Source organism: Platalea leucorodia, assembly GCF_965183815.1.
Source record: "Platalea leucorodia genome assembly, chromosome: 4".
Classification (NCBI taxonomy): Eukaryota; Metazoa; Chordata; class Aves; order Pelecaniformes; family Threskiornithidae; genus Platalea; species Platalea leucorodia.
The window spans coordinates 36,947,543-36,966,301 of NC_138826.1; the positions used below are offsets into that span (position 1 = coordinate 36,947,543).

At 38.4% G+C, this 18,759-nt stretch overlaps 1 protein-coding gene across 2 annotated transcripts; it reads right to left on the bottom strand.

Annotated features, from left to right (window-relative positions):
- Positions 1-280: 280 nt before the first annotated feature.
- On the bottom strand, positions 281-18,438 carry PBLD (phenazine biosynthesis like protein domain containing). Of its 2 annotated transcripts, none has more exons than XM_082309962.1 (9): positions 17,854-18,438; positions 15,395-15,494; positions 11,801-11,899; positions 11,160-11,269; positions 10,966-10,995; positions 10,348-10,436; positions 8,998-9,176; positions 7,144-7,206; positions 281-901 (listed from the first exon to the last, which is right to left on the bottom strand). In XM_082309962.1, exons 1-9 carry the CDS (start codon positions 17,935-17,937, stop codon positions 789-791), a joined length of 867 nt encoding a protein of 288 aa, XP_082166088.1. In that variant the 5' UTR covers positions 17,938-18,438; the 3' UTR covers positions 281-788. The 2 variants fall into 2 exon arrangements, with proteins under 2 accessions (XP_082166088.1, XP_082166089.1); XM_082309963.1 differs by lacking the exon at positions 281-901 and adding an exon at positions 6,205-6,252.
- Between the last annotated feature and the right edge of the window lie 321 nt (positions 18,439-18,759).

Here is an 18,759-nt window from a genome sequence, read left to right on the forward strand (position 1 = left end):
GACAAAATCTGAAGCAGTACATCTCATGAAGAAAATTACAGAAGAAACTTTTAATTTGGGAGCAGATCTTCAGTCTTTGAAAAGTAAATGATACTGTTGTAACCAATAAAGTTTTCTTTCGGATTTTAACGAGTTTTATGTGCATCACTATGTCAATCGCTTAAATCTTTCTGCTAAAACTTTAATTAAAAATATTGACTAAGCAGCAGTACTACGAGCCACTGCAATACCATTCATCTTTGAAAAATACTGTTTGGAAAAGGGAACCATAAAGCACATTTCTAAACCTTTTTTTTTTTTTTTTCTTCATATTTTAATTCAAGTAAATTAATGAACATAGCATCATTTCAATATATGGCAGAGAAACGATTGGGTTTTTTTAAAAGGACTGTAGTCAGATTTCATGGAGAATGACTGAATATGGAAAAAGTTTGATTATTTTATCAGTCAGAAAAGTGTACAATTCAATCCAGGAAGCAGGAATGGCTTTTAACATGGAATTTGGAAATAAAGGAAAGAATCATTTAAAAGCAGAAAATCAAGATAGCTGTCCTTGGACATTTTCTGAAGTCAGAGTACATATGAAACGGCAAGATAAAAGTGAAGAAAACAATACCAAGGATCTTGAAGATTAGAAGTGAGCATTTTCAAGCACTTTTTAAAAATGGACAATATGTGATCAAAGACTTTTGAGGGCAGTGGTGATTCACTGCCTAGAGCTAAGATATAATCAGCATAATATGAATAGTTTGAAGGTGTGGGAGATGAAATTGTTAGTGTCGATTTCTTCAGAAAGTCAGTTTTCCTTTTAATACAATAGCTATTTGCCCCGCAATGTCAACTCTTCCATCATTACGCAGTGAAATCTTCAACTCTCCTCCACGGCGGGAACATTGAAAAGCTAAATGGAAACAAGAATCCACAGTTAAAAAACTAGTATCTATCACAAATTATTTAAAAATCCATGAAAATTCAGGGAAATAAGGCCTCTGTCTCCAGAAAGCAAGCAGCACCAGGGCAAGCACTGCACCAGTAACACTCTAGATGAATCGTCTTTATGGATGAAGATTAGCTGAGGGTGTATCTCAGACTAGAACTTGTCTATTGAGTCTGACAAAGATGCTAGTTAATACGAGTAGTGAAGGATAGTTTGCTGTGCTGTAGCCAACCAAGTTTCCTTTGTGTATCTAAAGAAGTCTTGAATTCTCCCATTCATGGGACAGACAGTTTCTGTGGGTAGGAAGGAAGAACACCAAGTATTATCTGCATAAGAATGAAGAACCAGTTTACCGGTATTGAACACCTGAAGCAGATACTAGGTTCAAAGAATGTGTTTAGCTAAGGGGTAAATAAAACTCAAGCAGCCAGTGGAAAAAGTCTACAAAGAAACATAGATGCTGCTTCAGCTGTCACAAACTGAGACCAAATTTTTACATAGACGGGAAAAGATATTGATTTATATAATCCTGAATACATCATTTAATACAGCTGGATAAAGTTTCAACAGAAATAGCTTTCCACCTGTAAATGATTACAAAACTGAACTTTTGCCTAAACTGTTTAGTCATATACAGGTGGGATGATAATGCTCATTTAGCATGTTGAGTCTGTAGACTTGTTCAGTAGTCCAATTTTAGCTGCACAACTACTTGATCAGAAAATGGTCTGGTTCAGATGGCATTTAGCAAAGGTTTGAGTTTCATATAGTGTTGTTTTTGTAAAAGGCTGTAAATGGATGACAAGGAATTAATGTTCACAGTCTCCTTACTCAGTGAATTTCCAACTACTACAAAAGTTGTTCAAAGCCAAAGAGCACGTTTTTCTTCACAAACCCACAATTTGTAAATTGGGTAGAGATTATATTCAGATCCTGACAGAGCGTAGGATCTCTAACAGATGGCATATATACGGTACGCTTTAAAACAATTTCTCAGCCACAGCTGACAAGAAACCTCTTCCTTATAACAGGATATTAGATTCTCAGACAAAGCAAACACTCCAAAACAGTGGAAACAGGAGGTATAGAAAGATTGATATTCATACTTTCTGTTCTTTTCCATTTATAGAACTGCCAGTTATTGTTTTTAACTTGTCAGAACGACATCTATGCACGGAGTAATGCCTTCAGTTGGAGTGTTTTGGACACTTAAAGATCCAGACCGTGCTAAATTTGATCAATTATTATTGCCAAGTGGGGATACACAGCTAAACTCTCCCACGTCCTCCTGATAGTAGACTTAAATAAAAGAGATTAATTATTTTTAATCTTCAGAGGTTGGTTGGGGGGTTTTCTTCTTTCTGTAAATGTGGAACCAGTGCTGTCTGTCTGATGGCAGGATTACTGAGACTGTTTTGATACTGGTTCATTTTATTTTAAAGAAACCTTCAAAGTAGAGGAAAAGAAGGAAAATAAAATTAAAAAAAAAAAAAAAAAAGAAAAAATTTTACCCAAGCTTACATGAAAATAATACTTGATCTTTTCCTTCTCTCATGCAGACGCATTGGTATTTCACACAGACCTGCATGGAACATTTCAATAACTAGAGGATTTCATTGAATAGCAACATCTCCAGAGACATTCAAGCATCTCTGATGTGCACTCGTGTTTTGGATCACAAAGTTGCTGCACATCCATTCCATGTCTGTATTTACTAGGAGTATCTGGTACTATGTATACATTTTATACATGTTTGGTACAAAAACAAATAGGTACATTCTGATCTGTAGAAATAATACGTAACAGCTGAATTCACAGTGCCCTCAATTCCTCTGTGATTAACTTGAGACAGAGGAAAGTTTAAGAGTAGGTACAAGGACTGTGAGATTGAGCATGCTGATATTACAGAATCATAGAATCATGCACCACTGCATTCACAAGGTGGCCAGTGGCCTTGTATGAACATTATCCTGTTGTTTTGAGGAGCTTCTTATCAGCCTAGATGTATCTAAACGACCATTGCTTACAGAATTTGAGGAGTAATGGATTTTCTTCATGATGTCATCATAATGACATCAACTCAGGAACAAGTGCCACTCTTGTGAAAATAACTATTTTTAGAAATCACCATTATTTTGGTTAAATTTCTAAATCCTATATAAAAAGACTGATGAAAGGAACACTTGTTCCTTAAGTGAAGTTAAGATTGCCAAGACTTTCTTTTTATTCTAGGAAAGAAGGTGGATAAATCTGATGATCGATGGAAGGAAACAGCTCTCCTTTGGCAGAAGTGTTACACTTGTGTATAAATCTGATGTGGCCAATCTATATGTTGAGATTACTTGGGAAAAATGAAAGCTGCAATTACAACTCTGCAAAACTCTTCGCTTCATGAGAATTCAAATTAGCAAAAACTTAAATACAGGCAGATTTAGTCTACCTGAATAAAGCAGCTTCTTTACCAAAAAAAAAAAAAAGTGAGGAGACTGAAAAGTTAGAAGATGGGACAGACTTTGTGTTGAAAGAAATCCTGGTAAAATTTGTGAAAGTATGATCTTACAGTTATCAAAGTAAGGTTTGTTTTTTGGTTGGGTTTTGTGCCCCCCCCCCTCAAATGCTATAAACCTGTCCTCTGCTGGGAAGGAATCAGAGAAGTTAAAGGCAGTAACAAGAGCCAAAATTTCCCGTCGAATTATTAAGTAAACAGGTACAGAAAGATTCCTCTAGCTTCACCTGAGACTAAAAATTGTCCTGGATAAAGCCTCTTCACAATAATTTGGAAAGTCCTCCATAATCCCTTTCATTATATTGAATTCCTTATGCATGTTTATAAATGTTATCTTAGAAACGAGAAAACTATGTGAAGGGCTGTATACAGAGACAGATGCTAAATATTGCATTCATTAGCAATTATGAAAGTCTATACATCTGATATGAGAGATTATGATTTTTTAAATATTGCAGAGACTCTTCAAATGAAAAAAGGGCAAGGACTGATACTGAACTCTGATCTAACAGACAGCTTAAATTCAAGGATATGTACACAGTTTCAAGAAAGATCATAAAGTATTTCACCTTGTAAAAAGACTGGAAAATTCTCTTTGTAGTTGATGGGATTGGTTGTTGTTTGACAATTTGGTCTAAAAAAAGTAGGAAGAGAACCCAAACACAGGAAATTATGTCTGATACTTCAGCAGATGCAGCTGACCTCCTCCTAGAGGTCACAACACCCAGAGAGATCTGCCAATAGATTTAACATTCCTCATTTTTATATTATTTCATATCTGATCTATTTTGGAACTAACAGATCTTTCATTTTATGGAAGAAAATCTTCCTTTAATCTTGCAATAAAAGGTATCGGATATTACAGAAGCTACCTGTGCTGGTTCTGGCTGGGGTAGAGTGAATTTTCTTCATAGTAGCTAGCATGGGACTATGTTTTGGATTTGTGCTGGAAACAGTGTTGATTGATAACACCGGGGTGTTTCAGTTCTTGCTGAGCAGTGCTTACACAGAGCCAAGGCCTTTTCTGCTTCTCACCCCACCCCACCAGCGAGGAGGCTGGGGGGGCACAAGAAGTTGGGAGGGGACACAGCTGGGACAGCTGACCCCAACTGACCAAAGGGCTATTCCATGCCATATCACACCATGCTCAGCATATAAAGCTGGGGGAAGAAGGAGGAAAGGGAGGACGTTCTGAGTGATGGTGCTTTGTCTTCCCGAGTAACCGTTACACCTGATGGAGCCCTGCTTTCCTGGGGATGGCTGAACACCTGCCTGCCCATGGGAAGTAGTGAATGAATTCTTGGTTTGCTTTGCTTGTGTGCACTGCTTTTGCTTTACCTATTAAACTGTCTTTATCTCAACGCTCGAGTTTTCTCGCTTTTACTCTTCTGATTCTCTCCCCTGTTTCACCAGTGGGGAGTGAGCAAGTGGCTGTGTGGTGCTTAGTTGCCAGCTGGGGTTAAACCATGACACTACCACAAAGGTTTCTAAAAAGTCAAAAGATGCTCTTATTTATTAATCTTTGGTGATATGGAATCTTTTTGATTGCCAGCCATCTTTTCCAAATACTCTCATTAGTAATAGAATTCACCTCAGTACTACCTGATACCCCTCAGTCATGTGCATGTAAGGAAAAGTTATTTCTCATAAACCCACGTAAAGGCCACATGTTGATCAGATGGCAAATGAACTTGTTCTCTTTAAATCTGTTTTGTACGATTTTTACCACAAAAGAAGTTTGAGGACATATATGCATGAAAGGGGGGGGGGGGGGGGGGGGAATCTATCTTGTGGGAAGATAGGACTTTTTTTTTGTGCTAAACACATTAGAGAAACTGTTTACAGTATCAATTGCCTTTGCTACTTGAGATAGTTTCTCTAAAAGACGAAATGGCACAGTATATACAAAATACATGAAAATGCAAAACAGGTAGAAAGTATCATCTAAAAATACAGACAGAATTCCTGTCTGTTTCATTACTTAAAGAGGCAGTGTCTATAGATGGCATGGAAGAGTTTTAAATTCCACATTAACATCTGAAAATGTCCAAATCTTCTGAGAAACAGCCAGTCCATAAGGACGCATTACCAAAGACAGTTTCTCCTCTTCAGAAAATATGTTGGGATTTTTCCCCCTAACATTATGGAAACTATCACTGATTTCTGTGATGTAAATGCAAATATGAGACCTTTGGAACAGAATGTTAAACCTTTCCTTCAATTCACAATGGAGGCGGTTTCAGTCATTGTGGATTACCATACCGAGCTATAGAGCGCAAACAGATCCTTCAAAGAGTTTATCATTCTTAAGAAGATCTATTTTGAGATTCATTTGACCAAATATAGGAAGGCTTATATTCAAGGTAGCTGTTTATTTGGAAAACTGTTTACTTTTATAGACAAGGAACCCTATTAGATGAGGGATGTAATCTCTGTTCTAAACTAAATGTTACCAAAGACTTAATTGTTGTCAGGCGCACAAAAGAATTGTAATCCCCTGCCCCCTCTCAGGGAATCAGATAGGTACTAGGGTATTTTGTATTGCTTCTGTTGTTCCTCCATTCTCTGGCAAAGCACTAGAAACACGGGAAGCAAAAAGACACCCCATGTCTCTTTATCTAGTGTTGTCATGTATTAACAGTTTCTCTCCTTTTTTCCCCACCAACTTCTTCAGTTTCTTGCTTAACAACAAATATGTGATCTAATGAGCATATCTCATTGATTGTAATACCACCAATAAATCTCTTCTTTGACTTCAGAGGTCCAGTCATCTCAGATTCCTTTAAGGCTTAATCACTTAAAACTAAGACTGCAAGTAAAATCACAAACAAATAAAATTTGCCAATGCCCATGTATCTTGTCCCCATTCTCAAATATTTAAGATCAGTCATGTTCTTTCTGTTCTTGTAATGTGACTATTCTTTATTATATCCTTCCTTGCTACCATGTAAAAGATCATCATCCTGAGGAAAACTGATCTTCATACCTAAATACAGATGTATCAGAAACCAGAAAAAAAAAAATTGTACCATAAAGCACATTCTGTAAATAGAATCTGACTTAAAAATACATCATCTCTTCTTATCTAGCAATAGTAACACTAGTTATTCTAAACCCTAAGTTTCCTAAAGAAGTCACTGAAGGGATTAATCTGGAGTAATTCTCAAGAAAATTCCCAAATCAGGCAGAAACCATATGACTTTTTTCAATCTCATCTCAATACACATGAGGAGAAAGGAAAACACTGTCCAAATTGTACTGAAAAGTACACATTGTGAATGGAAATACCGATACCTGTTCCAAATACGTGAACTGCAAGCCATAAAGACCAAGAAGTAAAGTAAAATTCAATCACAACATAAAAACAATATCATCTGAAGTTCACCAAGCTTCAGTTATGATGAAAGGCTATGAGAACTAAAATACAAAAGATGAGATCAAAAACTAACTGCAGAGAGTTACAATACAGAAACTGAGACTTCTAACTCCCTGCAGGCATGATGTGCCACGTTGGAGGGTAGGGAAGAAAGCAATTTCTTAAAGATTACCGCACACACAAAATGCCATATAATATTCTATTCATATTGAGAAAATGGATAGGGAGTTATTGCTACAGTTTGGATTGTAGTAATAATATAACTTTTTTAGTGAGTAGCTTTTACATAAGCAGGCAGCTTTGCAAGAACACAGTTTCTCTTACCGAGCATTTCTTTCTTCCCCAGCTGCTCTGACCAGTAGCTGCTTAAAACAGCATGGGCAGATCCTTAAAAGAAATTGGAAAACAAAGTACAGAATTAAATTAGAATCACTACTTTATAGAGCAAGCACATTCAAAATCTAAGTGCCATAAACAAATCGAGTGCCACATGTGTCTAGGGCAAAACCACCTAAGTGTTTGCACAGCAGACAGAACTTAAGGCTTTAACATTTCATTTATTTACAATAAAGCAGTATTACTTCCTCATCCTTTGGCTTCAATTTCGCCGAGGTGAGGGCTTCATGATTAGCCACAATTAGTAGGAATAACTAATAGGACCGATTAAAATACTTGAGACAAAGTACTCATTTGTCCACCAAAAGTGAAGTTTCCTAATAACAGAATCTCAAAATATTCTTCATCTAAACATGATGTTATTCAATGAAACATGAACAGCTACCCATCAAAAATCTGAACAGGCTTTTGGATATTTTTTGAGAATAGGAACAGGTGGATAGGAGTCACTGTGTAAAACAAAAGCATTTTCTCTCCTAACAGTTTCCACAACAAAACCTCGGGGGTTTTTTCAGTGTTGAATGCTGGTAAGCATCAGGATGTAACTCAAGGAGATCTTTAAGGTCTCGACCACAGCTTCGGAAAACTAAAAGACCAATTTCTTGTTTCCTGACCAACAGATGGCTTAAAAACTTAGGATGACTCCTCAGATTCATAGCTAGAAATGCTGCTTCAGCCTACATTAGCAGCTAGGGGCAAAGACACTCCGCTGGAAACCCTACTGTGAAGTAATGATAATTATCAGGGCTCAAGGAAACCAGGACATGTAGCATTATTAAGAAATCATTACGAAGAAATCTAATACAAAGCCATAACACTGTTAAAATTGTACTTCAGCAATACAATACAAAGATTTATTTCTATAAAAGAAAGGACACAAAGATGGAAGACAAGCAACAGTGAGCTATAACAAGCCTAGAAAAATGTCAGATATTCAAGAAACTTCTAGCTATTCCTACATATCAATACTAGTCTTCCCAGAAATCCTAAGGAATGAGCTCTGGGATTAGATATGTCTACCAGACTCTGTCCCCGGCTTTATCAGGAAAGCAGGACTGAAAGCTTAAAAAAAAAAATAACTGAAATACATGGATTATATTTCTTTGTAAACCTTTCTTTCTGCTAGGAGTGCTAAATAACTAGCATTATTCCAACAAATAGTTTTCTCTTTATTTAGCAAAACATTTAATGAGCGTTTTTGATCAAGTTCTCAGCTGACTAATAATTAACCTGTGATTAACTGGTTAATAAGCAAATAACATCATTCTGCAGCAATCATCATCACACCTACTGAGTGGAACATCAAAGGAACAGGCAGAGAACTAGCCTTCCTGCCCCTAAATATGCAACTAGCTGGGTTCATATTATTCATAGGCCTGAGAATACCCACAATAAGTGTCATGGAACCAGAGGAGACCTCAGCTGAAGCGCAAAAAAAAAAAAAAAAAGAACACCAACAGAAGCGGATATGAACTTCTACTGCAATACTCATTCAGTATCAAACCAGTCTTTTGCTTTTCTCTAATTGGAATACTTCAGGGAAAAGATCTGAAAAAGACACGGGAATATCTGGCCTGATGACAGCAAGAAGCTGATTTTTTCTGAATGAGCTGGCATCAGTCATGAAAGCTTTCAGTTTAATGAGCAGACTCCTGCTGTCCATATAAAACAGTAATTTAGGAGAGAGAATCCAAAGTACAAAACCAGATTCGTAAAGTTTAATAAGAACCTTTTAATGGAATTGAAACAAGAGTAAGAGTCACTTATCACACAAACACATACCTGTAACAGGGTCTTCCAGAACTCCATACCAAGGTGTAAAATATCTGGAGTAAAAATCATGGCCTTTATGTTTTCCACTGGGATTTCCCTTAAGAGTGAGTACGAGTCCTTTCACCTTTCCTGTCTTTTCAGCTGACAAAAAGTGTTGTGCGCTCACTTGCAGTTCTTCCAACACAGACCTTGAATATAATTATAGAATTTTAGTGGCCCGTATTCTTCATTTTACATTACTTTAAGTATTGAAAAGAAACAGAAAACTACAAAATCATCTTCTCTACAATCCCAAAACAGCCATAGTAAAATGTTAGAGGAGACAAGATTCCTAGCATTGTCCTCCCAATGTCATTGGACAGAAGACTACCCTGAATACAATACACTCCAAGTGAGCAGAGAAAAAAGTTCAAGCCATGCATTTCCTATTTATTTCTGAAAACAAAGCATGCTGGAATATTAGCTACAAAAATGCACACTTTTGTTTCAACATTTCAATCATTGAAAGAAATACTTCATCACTACAGAATGCAAAGAGTAGGCACTCCACCTCCTTTCAGAGCAAGCAAACAACTAACACCATTCAGATCTTCACAGGATTCTAAAGCACTCTACAACAGCTTCAAGTCTGTGAAGTTGCAGATACCTCCCTACAAAATAAAGTCTAAAAGAATAAAAATAAAAAGTACTCAGCTGAGAATATTTTTATCTCCCCACTAGCCCAACCTTTAAACATTAGTTAGGCCAAACTTCAAGTGAAAATAATAGTAATTTGGCCTGATTAAAGAATTTGTGTTTCGGCAATATATATCCAAATCATACTCAACTTAACAATGAATTCAGCTCTCTGAGATTAACAAATGCTTTGAAATCATTTGAATTGGAATTTCCTCTATAAAGCTAGTTATGATGCTGTTAAGTATGTGTAAGCAGATTACAGTCAAACGGGAATAAGAATCCATGGCATTCTGTCAGTATGCCCTGTCTCACTAAGCGGACCTCTACAGCTATGTAACTATTACTCCTTCATTTGAGAAGCAAGACTCCTAATTTCCTGCTAGGTTACTGGATCATTTTTTTACTCAGAGGGAGGGGGAAAATACGCCATCCTTAAAACTGTTTCCTACACCTCCTTTTCTTGGAGATAGATTTCAGATTGATCTTATTCAGTTTTCCGGGTTCAATAAGCTCACATGAGAAGATAAAACAACTACTTAACACTGGAGTTTAAGTTAGAGTTTTTAATATCCATCTGTTTTAAAACTAGATAAGAGAGCCTAGTTTGCAAGGAACAGAGGTTAAAGAAGCAGACTCAATTTCTGCACACTGGATTATTTTAAAAAAAAAAGTATAAGACACCTTTCATAAGTATCACTGAGGCGGACTAAGAGTTTCTTTGTGTCAGGAGAATAACGGAGATCTTGAACAATCATGTCACCAACGGCTGCCTGGTGAAAAAGTTAAAGGAGACAAAGAAAAGCATCACCATTGGAATACGAAATGTTATTTCCTTAACATTTTTGTCGAACAAATTCCCTGCTAGAACAGGGCTTATGCAAGGTCTTTCACGCAGCCCTCAAGCACATGCAAGCAAGAAAAGTAAATGCACCAAGTGCATGAATGGATATGGCTAGGTGCTAAGGGCTCTGTATATGTCAACTTGGAAAGAAATTCAGGGACCTAGAAGAGGGCAAGGACACTAGATTGCTCTCACATGCATACAATAGGCTGAAAATGCCACTAAAATAAATATTGACACTCGAGCCAATGGTAGTGGAAGACAAAAGTTCAACTGCAGCATTTTGGAGAATTCCATTTCCTGAGCTGCATGACTCAGACCTTTAAAGTTTAGCGTTTCAAGTTCAGGAGTACGTCAAGCAATGCCACGTTGCCACTTTTCAGCCATTTTAATATATAAAACCAGGTATAGTTATTGTAAATGTGCTTCTAAGACCACATATAGATTCTTTTTTTTACCTTTATTAACTCTTCTACTTCCTGAAGTACCTGAAGGGGAAAAAAAAAAAAAAAAAAAAGCCACACTGTAAAAAACAGAGCATATATATGTATGTATCTATCCAACTACAGATAGACAGATATACTTACATACACATAGAAACGTAAACACATACTTTCCTTGAAAGCCTTTAATGAATAAAATTTTGACAGACCTGTGGGTAGGTTAAGTAAAGTGGTAAGTCCAGGACAATATGATCTTCTGCTTGTCTGGCTTTTAATTCCCCACTCAGCGTCACAAATGTGAGAACTGAATTTGTGTTTTCTAGAGAGAGAACATTGCAACATTATCAAACATAAGAATTTGAATCTAAATTATTATAGCTCTTAGATTAGCTCAGTATATTCAGAAAAAGTTAAACAGCTAAAATATAATAACTACAGTAAACCTATATTCTGAGACAAAATTCCCATCTAACTCAATAAATAATCTGCTGAGACTAATAAACACAGCAATTGCCAGTGAATCTTTCCTGCATGTTCCTAGAATGAATGGGAATTTCCTTTTAACAGGAAGAGCAATATTCGCTATTCATCAAATTCTACTGTACCTCTCCCAGATGCCATTTGCATATTTAGCACTTTTCTTAAACAAGAGTAATAGTAGGGCATCAGAATCCAAGTGTAGGCATCAGACTACAACCTTATAATGACAGAGCGGTTGTAAAAGACAATACCTAAGGTATCCCCATATGTGTTCTCTAAATGTTCTGAATATTAATTGCCTTTGTTGCAGAAAACAGAGACTTTCTTAATTAGAAGTAAATTTTCTAAAAAGTTATAGTAATAAACATACTTTGTATGTGAAACAACACAGCAGCTGCTGCAAGTGTAGCATGACCACAGAGAGGAACTTCACTGGCTGGGGTGAACCACCTGAGTCCAAAGCAGGAACCTTGAAAATAAAGTTTATTTAGCGGTACTAAGTGGAAGAAGTCTGTTTCTTCACTTTATCTCAAAACTTTACACAGTGATGACATTTCAGCTAATCAAAATGCATGTTATAATCAGTCTTGGTCTTAAACACACTTTTATATGAACCTATTTTGTACTGATTTTTGGACTAGTGCTTTTGAGTCGCGTCAACAACAGGAGTCTACTGCTAACAGAGGAAACCTGCTTTGTTACAAGAGCAAAGGGGCTGCAGGGTAGAAACGCCTGCTGGCCTGGGAACTAGGCCTGAGAACCAGAAGCATCCCTGAGAAGCACAGCTGGCACCTTTGAAGTGCTGCTGGGTAGCTAGAAACTGGAGACATGCAGAGATATCATCGGTAAGCACAAAACCAACAAACTGTAACAGCAACTTAGCACCTGAAAAGGTGAAAATAGTCTGGAAACATCCTGAGAAAGTAAGAATTGGTTACTGCCGCTGGCTGTTCTAACTGAAAGAACAGAAAACCAGTCTGGAAAAATAAAAACTGGTCTGAGAGAACAGAAAACACCATCATCTACTGACTGTTCCAGGTGAAAAATAGAAATTAACAGGATCTACTGGCTTCTTGAAGTGGTGGTGTCCTATGTTCTTTTATGTCTCTATTGTATAAAAATTACTTAATTTTTACTGAAAATGGAGCTACTCTCTCCAAGAACTTTCTGTGCTGCATATATTTTTCCCTTTCCTAAACAGGTCTGCACGAACTTTCTATGAGGTTATGGACCCTTGCCAGGGACACGTGGCTGACTCCAAACTCCATGACACAGATCAGCTTTGAAGTGAGACTCTGTTACTTTACTGGTCCCCCTCTGGGCCCACTTCTGGGCTTGGTTTGGTTTGTCCTGCTGCTTCTGAGATGGCTTCATCCCCTTCTGGGATCTGTTTGTCCTCCCCTCTGGAATCTATTTAATGTGCCTGGTACCATATATATAGATACACATAAGTAATCTATCATAAGTACATCTAATGTTATATTATTGATAAGTTTGATTATTGACTAGTGATGTTTGTAGTAACCTGTAATATTATATATATACTTCTCGCTGCTATTATTGATTCCTGCTATACTATTGATCACTGACAATAATTTGTAATAGGTTGAGATATATACATTCACTTTATTAATTATAGGTACGCTTGCTAGTGGTGATTTTTGTGGTATTTGTGGTAATCTGTAATAAAGTAGAGAATTTAGAAGATAAAGCCTCCATGTCCTTGTGTATTATGGAATCCTACGAAGTCACGGTCGCGATCTCTATACACCTGCAGGCTGGGTTACCCTTTAAGGGTTAACAATAGTTTTGTTGGTATAATGGAACCTGTATCAGAGCTAGGTCAGTTACGAATTATTTTGCTTAAATCACCAGTCAAGTCTGGTAAAAGCCTCTAATGTATACTAACCCTTCATTTCACTAGAAATCATATTTCTATTTCTTGTTTTAAAAAACTGGAACCCAAGTTCACTATACTTGGTTTCCTGTAGCTTTTGCAGAGTTCTTGCACCACGGCATTTAAGATAATGCTTATGAAAATATATTTACAGTGAATAATTACCACACAAACACAACTAAAAGGTGCAAAAGAAACAAATGATATTTAACAAAAAACCCAAACCTGTGAAAAATTAGTGCATTGAAGTCAGTCCCCTATCTAAAGAAAACAAAATACAATTCCAACAAAACCTAGTGGATGAAACTAATGGGCACGGCAGAGAAGTGCTCTGAGACAGGACAGACACAGAACCCATCTGTGAGCCTTCCCTGTGGTGTTAATGCGCTCCCCCAAGTGGAAATCCTGGCTGAAAGCAGGACGAAATGGAGTCAGCCATGACTGACCAGAGACAGACAAGCTCTGTGACTCAGAACACCTGCCTGGATGCTTGAGACCTACAGCTGTACTCAGACTGAGAAGACATTTTGTACTCTCATAAATTAATGTATCCCTAAAATAATGCAGTTTTTTTTTTAAATCACAATTAAATGAAACACACTGATCACAAACTCATATTCCTGCAATGACATACTCTTTGCCCAGGAGCCCTTACTATACCAATTAATGTTCCAAAAGCAGATGATAGTCTTATAAATGACATTCTGATATTCCTGGTCTCCTCTTGCTCCTACCACCCCTCAATACACACATTCTCAGGTGTAGCTCAGTGACTAAATTCCTTTGAAAACATTGTGTCCCTCTTCAGCAGCTGTGTGGGTCTGATGTCACAAATTCTATTTCCATTAATATCAAAAGCACCTTAATGAGAAAGCAGCTGGCATTTGATATGCTGTATAAATGTATTAAACATACTGGCAAGCTGTTAACATGAAAAATGTCAACATGAAAAATGAAAAGCATTATCACTTCTTGATTCAAGCAATTAATCTAACCCTAAAACAAATTCCAGTTTATTAACAATAGGAGTGATGATAGTTACTACTTTAAGAAAATTCTCTTTAATTACAGAGACTGTGCAAAATCCCACTTCCTGAACAAACAATCAAACGATCAAGAACAGTTTCTTTGCATACTGTTCTAGGGCCTCTTTCAGACAGCCGATAACCCCAAAGCTGTTTATCTCTCTCTGCCACTATGTCACATCAAAGCGAGGGCATGTCAACATGATACCTTAACCTGGAATCTAACTCCAGGCTAGTGGTGTTCCAGCCCCTTGGCTCACGCCACCACACAACTGCAAAGTGAGCAGATTCAGCAAACTGATTCAGCTGAAAACTAATCCACAGAGCAATTTTGACTAGGCTCTGTATTTGTCTGATATTTGCTAGCTTGTCTAGCATCTCTCCATTTCCTCTCCCATCATATATACATGCCCTACCAAAGAACACCAGTGAAGTCCTTCCACTCAAACCAATCAAATGAGCAGCCTAATGTGTTTGATTTGGGCAACTTCAGACTTCCCAGTTTTGTTGGAAACCTGTATTTTCCAGTACTGGCTCCACAGGCAGCTTATGAGATTTTGTGACAAACTCAAATAATAGCTTACAGTTACCCCAGTGATGATTTCCTGAACAGCCAAGCCAGATTCTACTCACTTTGCATGGAATAAGCACATTCCGTCTCTATTCTTCTGCTGGTATAATAAGAAATTTTCTCAGGAGATTATTGGTAGTAATGGAAGTATTAATTGAAGGATCTTTGCACAGCATTTTTAGGAGAATTTCTATATACAACTTGCTTACTTAGTAAAAGGCACTAAAACAAATGGTCCAACTTATGAATAATAAATGTTTGTATATTGCAAAATAAATTTGATATGCAGCACAAATACTTTAAAGAATCCATGTGCAAAAGGCTTATTATTACTATCTTACGTAAGACACATCACAACTCCAAGATTTTGCTTTGGCTGTCTTGCAAATTAGCACCATTCCTTATAAATGCACCCACAGTGTCTTCCTGTTCCCTTGTGAGAGATTTTGGTAGGTAAACAGAAGCACTCACTTTTGGTAAAGTCATCTCCAGGGTGCAGTTTTCTGATGAAAGCTGTTTCTGAAAGGTTCATTTCTGTTGCAATTTTTTGGTGCAAATCTTCATCCAAGTCCTAATGATGAAACAACAAATCCAATTAAAAGCAGGCCAAAAAATGCAGAATCAAACTTTCTGTCAAATAAATACAGTCATTTCCTTTTCTATTATAAGAAAACATAGATTCATTATTAGTTGAAAATACCTTCTGAGAGTAAAAAAAAAAAACTTGAAGCATAATATGGGATACCTAGCTCAATCATTATGATACATGGGCATTTCTAATATCTATCCTATTAGCTTACAAATTCTTGGAATACATGGAAAATAAAATCACCAAAAAACCTAAACTCAGTCTTTCCATGAACACTAGTATTTTTTTAAAGTCATGATTAAACTCACACTGAGAAGTCGTTATTAACATAATCTAAAAATAACGACAACTCTCTTTTTATAACTCTGAAAAATCCATGCCAGCAAGAGGTATGTAGTACTGGCTAGGGCAATGGCCAAGATGGCTGATCAGCGCTTAAGGGCTGTACCCTCGATACTACTCTTTGAACAACAGGAACAATATGCTAAGTCAGTAGAAGCTGAGAGGAGATAAACCGAAAAACAAAAATGCTGGAGCTCACTACGTTCTGCTCTAACTGCCTGCAGATTTAAACCAGTGAACATTGATCCCAGGATACATGAGCTGTAGCAACTGTACAAAATTCTACTTCACCCTTGTTCCATTGCTCTTTCCCCATAATTACGCTGACTGGCCAGGTTTGAGAATCTGGTCTTTAAAACATTGAAACACAAATGAAACAAAGTACCAAGCAGACCTGGTCAGGTTCAACCTCTGAGAGAGAAAAACTTGCCCTGCCAACTTTACTTATTTCCCTTAACAATTTTAAACCTTCTCAGCCAATGATCCCATACTACAGACATGAAACAATTACTGATGCATACCACAGACCTGCATTGGCAGAGTAAATTCTATACAATGAAACAACATTCTGACTTTTCCAGTAGCAAGCATCTCTCCTCAGGAAAATAGTTCTGTCACTTAAGATACTAAACCGATTCTAAACCAGAACAAAGACCAACCAAAACGTTATTAAAAATAATAGAACTTTATTGAAATACTGCCATCCTGTGGCACTTCTGAAACACAGAAAGGGCTTGTTTTGCCATTCTTGCATTGCTCCCAACGGTTGTTGTAAAGCATTTGCTGAGATTCTGAAGGGAACAGTGAACAGAAATATTGCTGCTAGCTGCACAATAGTTTCTCGGAGCTTAGAATAAAATTATTAATTAGAATCTCAGCTTTAACTTTGACACTAAAGCCTCTAGCCCCAGGTACTGTAGAAAAAAACTTTAAAATCTCAACACTCCAAAGGCAACATGCAAGCAAGTTGCCTTCACAATATATTAATGTAATAGAGTAAAATTAATATAAAAATACAATTAGAAGCTCATAGTTTTAAAGTAAGTTCATTCTGAGAGGGAGTATTTAGATTTTAGGGGGCCAAAAATACCTCTGAAGTGAGATGTTCTCAGTCATAACTTTAGCTGATCTGGTAAGTAGGCTATATTGTACGAGATCTAGATAGGCTTAGGAACATCTAGAAAGGGTTCCTTTTGTCAGTACAAGCTACTGCCACTGACTGCTCTACATATATTTTCATACTTACAATTCTCATCAAGTGTTACTATACAAATAATATAAGGCCTACAAATTTCTAATCCAGTTTAATAATTAGTTTTTGGTAGAAATTGTCAACAGTGTACCAATTAGTACCAACTGTTCAGAACACCTTGATAAGGAGAATGACTACTGTCAATTGCACTAAAACTACCATGCAACTTTGAAGCAATAAAAACTGGCTGTTTAAACTTGGCTAAAGCTGAACCCGACACACTAACAGTGAAAGACTCAGATCCAGGTCTCTACTCCCCCTCTTTCCCTCCATAGAAAGAGAAAAAAAAATAAAGAGAAAAAAAAAGGGGGGGGGGGGGGAACCCCACACAAAAAAAACCCACACCAAAACTAAAAAACACACTTTAATATTTCATTCAAAAAAAAACCCTGCGTAATGATTGTATGGTATTGAATTTCCTTTCAGAGATTTCATTCTGAATCCATTGGCTCAAGAAATTAAGCCATTTCTTTTTGACTTAACTCAGAATAAAACCAGTATATTCCTTTAAAAAAAAATTTTAAACCCACAAAAATATAAAGCATGTCTTGTATGAAATCGTTCTGATGGAAAAAGAGCACACCTGTGCTAATGCCTCTGTATTCTGGAGCAACGGCAAACTACGCTTGCAAGCGGAGTTCCTAAGTAAAGGAAGCAAAGCCTAATACAGTGCTGAGTGCTCAGGTCAAGTACAGAATGCTAAATGCCACTGCGGTCCCTCAGAAAATAGTTATTTTTTAAACTTACATTTTCAAGCAGACAAACTGCCGCAGGATTTCCAGAAAATGGCCGGTTTGTGAACGCATCGACCGTAAAAACGGGAATTTGCATTGTCGTTTGCGTCTATTTAGTCTTAAGCTGTTTTCTGCAAGGTACTTTCTAACCTGTTTTACCCCCAAATGACAGCAGAACTCTAAGTTAATGTTTCCCTAACGGCAGGAGGAGCCAGCGGCCCCCATCCCGTCACGTCCGAGCACGGACGTGGACTCAAGCCTCCTTCCACACCCCCAGCGCTCAGCACCGATTGTGCTCAGTTCTTTAAAACAGATTTTAACCTCCCTCTTGCACCGCTTGCTACCAGCTCCAGAACGCTCTAACGGGCCCTGCCACCACCGGCGCCCGGCCCAGCCTGTCCCGCGGGGAGGCATTTAGGAAGGCAGGAGCCGTGCGAGGTTCCCCCCGGGTGCGGCCTGCCGCGGGTTTACCGCGGCTGCAAAGCCGAGGAGACGCGGGCAGCCATTGCGTGCGCCCACGGGGGACAGCCTTCCCCATCGGGCCGCCCGAGCCGAGGGAACCGGACACCCTGAGGGACGCAGACCCGCGGGCGCGTGCGGGCGCGTCCGGCCGCCACGGCCGCCACCGCCGCCCCTGTGAGGAGCCGATCCCGCGGCGGCCCTCACGCGCACGCGCCGCGGCCGGCACCCGCCGAGGCGCTCGCGCAACCCGCCCCCAGCGCGGGACCGCTTGGCGCCAAGCGCACACAAGGGCCCGCGTGACCGCCGCCCCAGCGCGCACGCGCCCCGCCGCCGGCGCTGTGAGAGGAATAGGCGGGAAGCCCCCCTCCCCCCCGCCCCGCCGCGCATGCGCCGCCACCGCCTCTCCCCGGAGGCGCGCATGTGCCGGTGCCGCCCAGGCGGGGCTGAGGAGCGCGGC

Bases quoted from the DNA above. Each gene is read 5' to 3' on its own strand.
- PBLD (XM_082309962.1), bottom strand. From the start codon at position 17,937: ATGCAAATTCCCGTTTTTACGGTCGATGCGTTCACAAACCGGCCATTT. The intron at 11,900-15,394 runs GTGAGTGCTTCT...TTTATTTTCAAG, and splicing joins TGGAGATGACTTTACCAAAA to GTTCCTGCTTTGGACTCAGG. The intron at 11,270-11,800 runs GTATGTTTATTA...TTCTCTCTCTAG, and splicing joins TGTGTTGTTTCACATACAAA to AAAACACAAATTCAGTTCTC.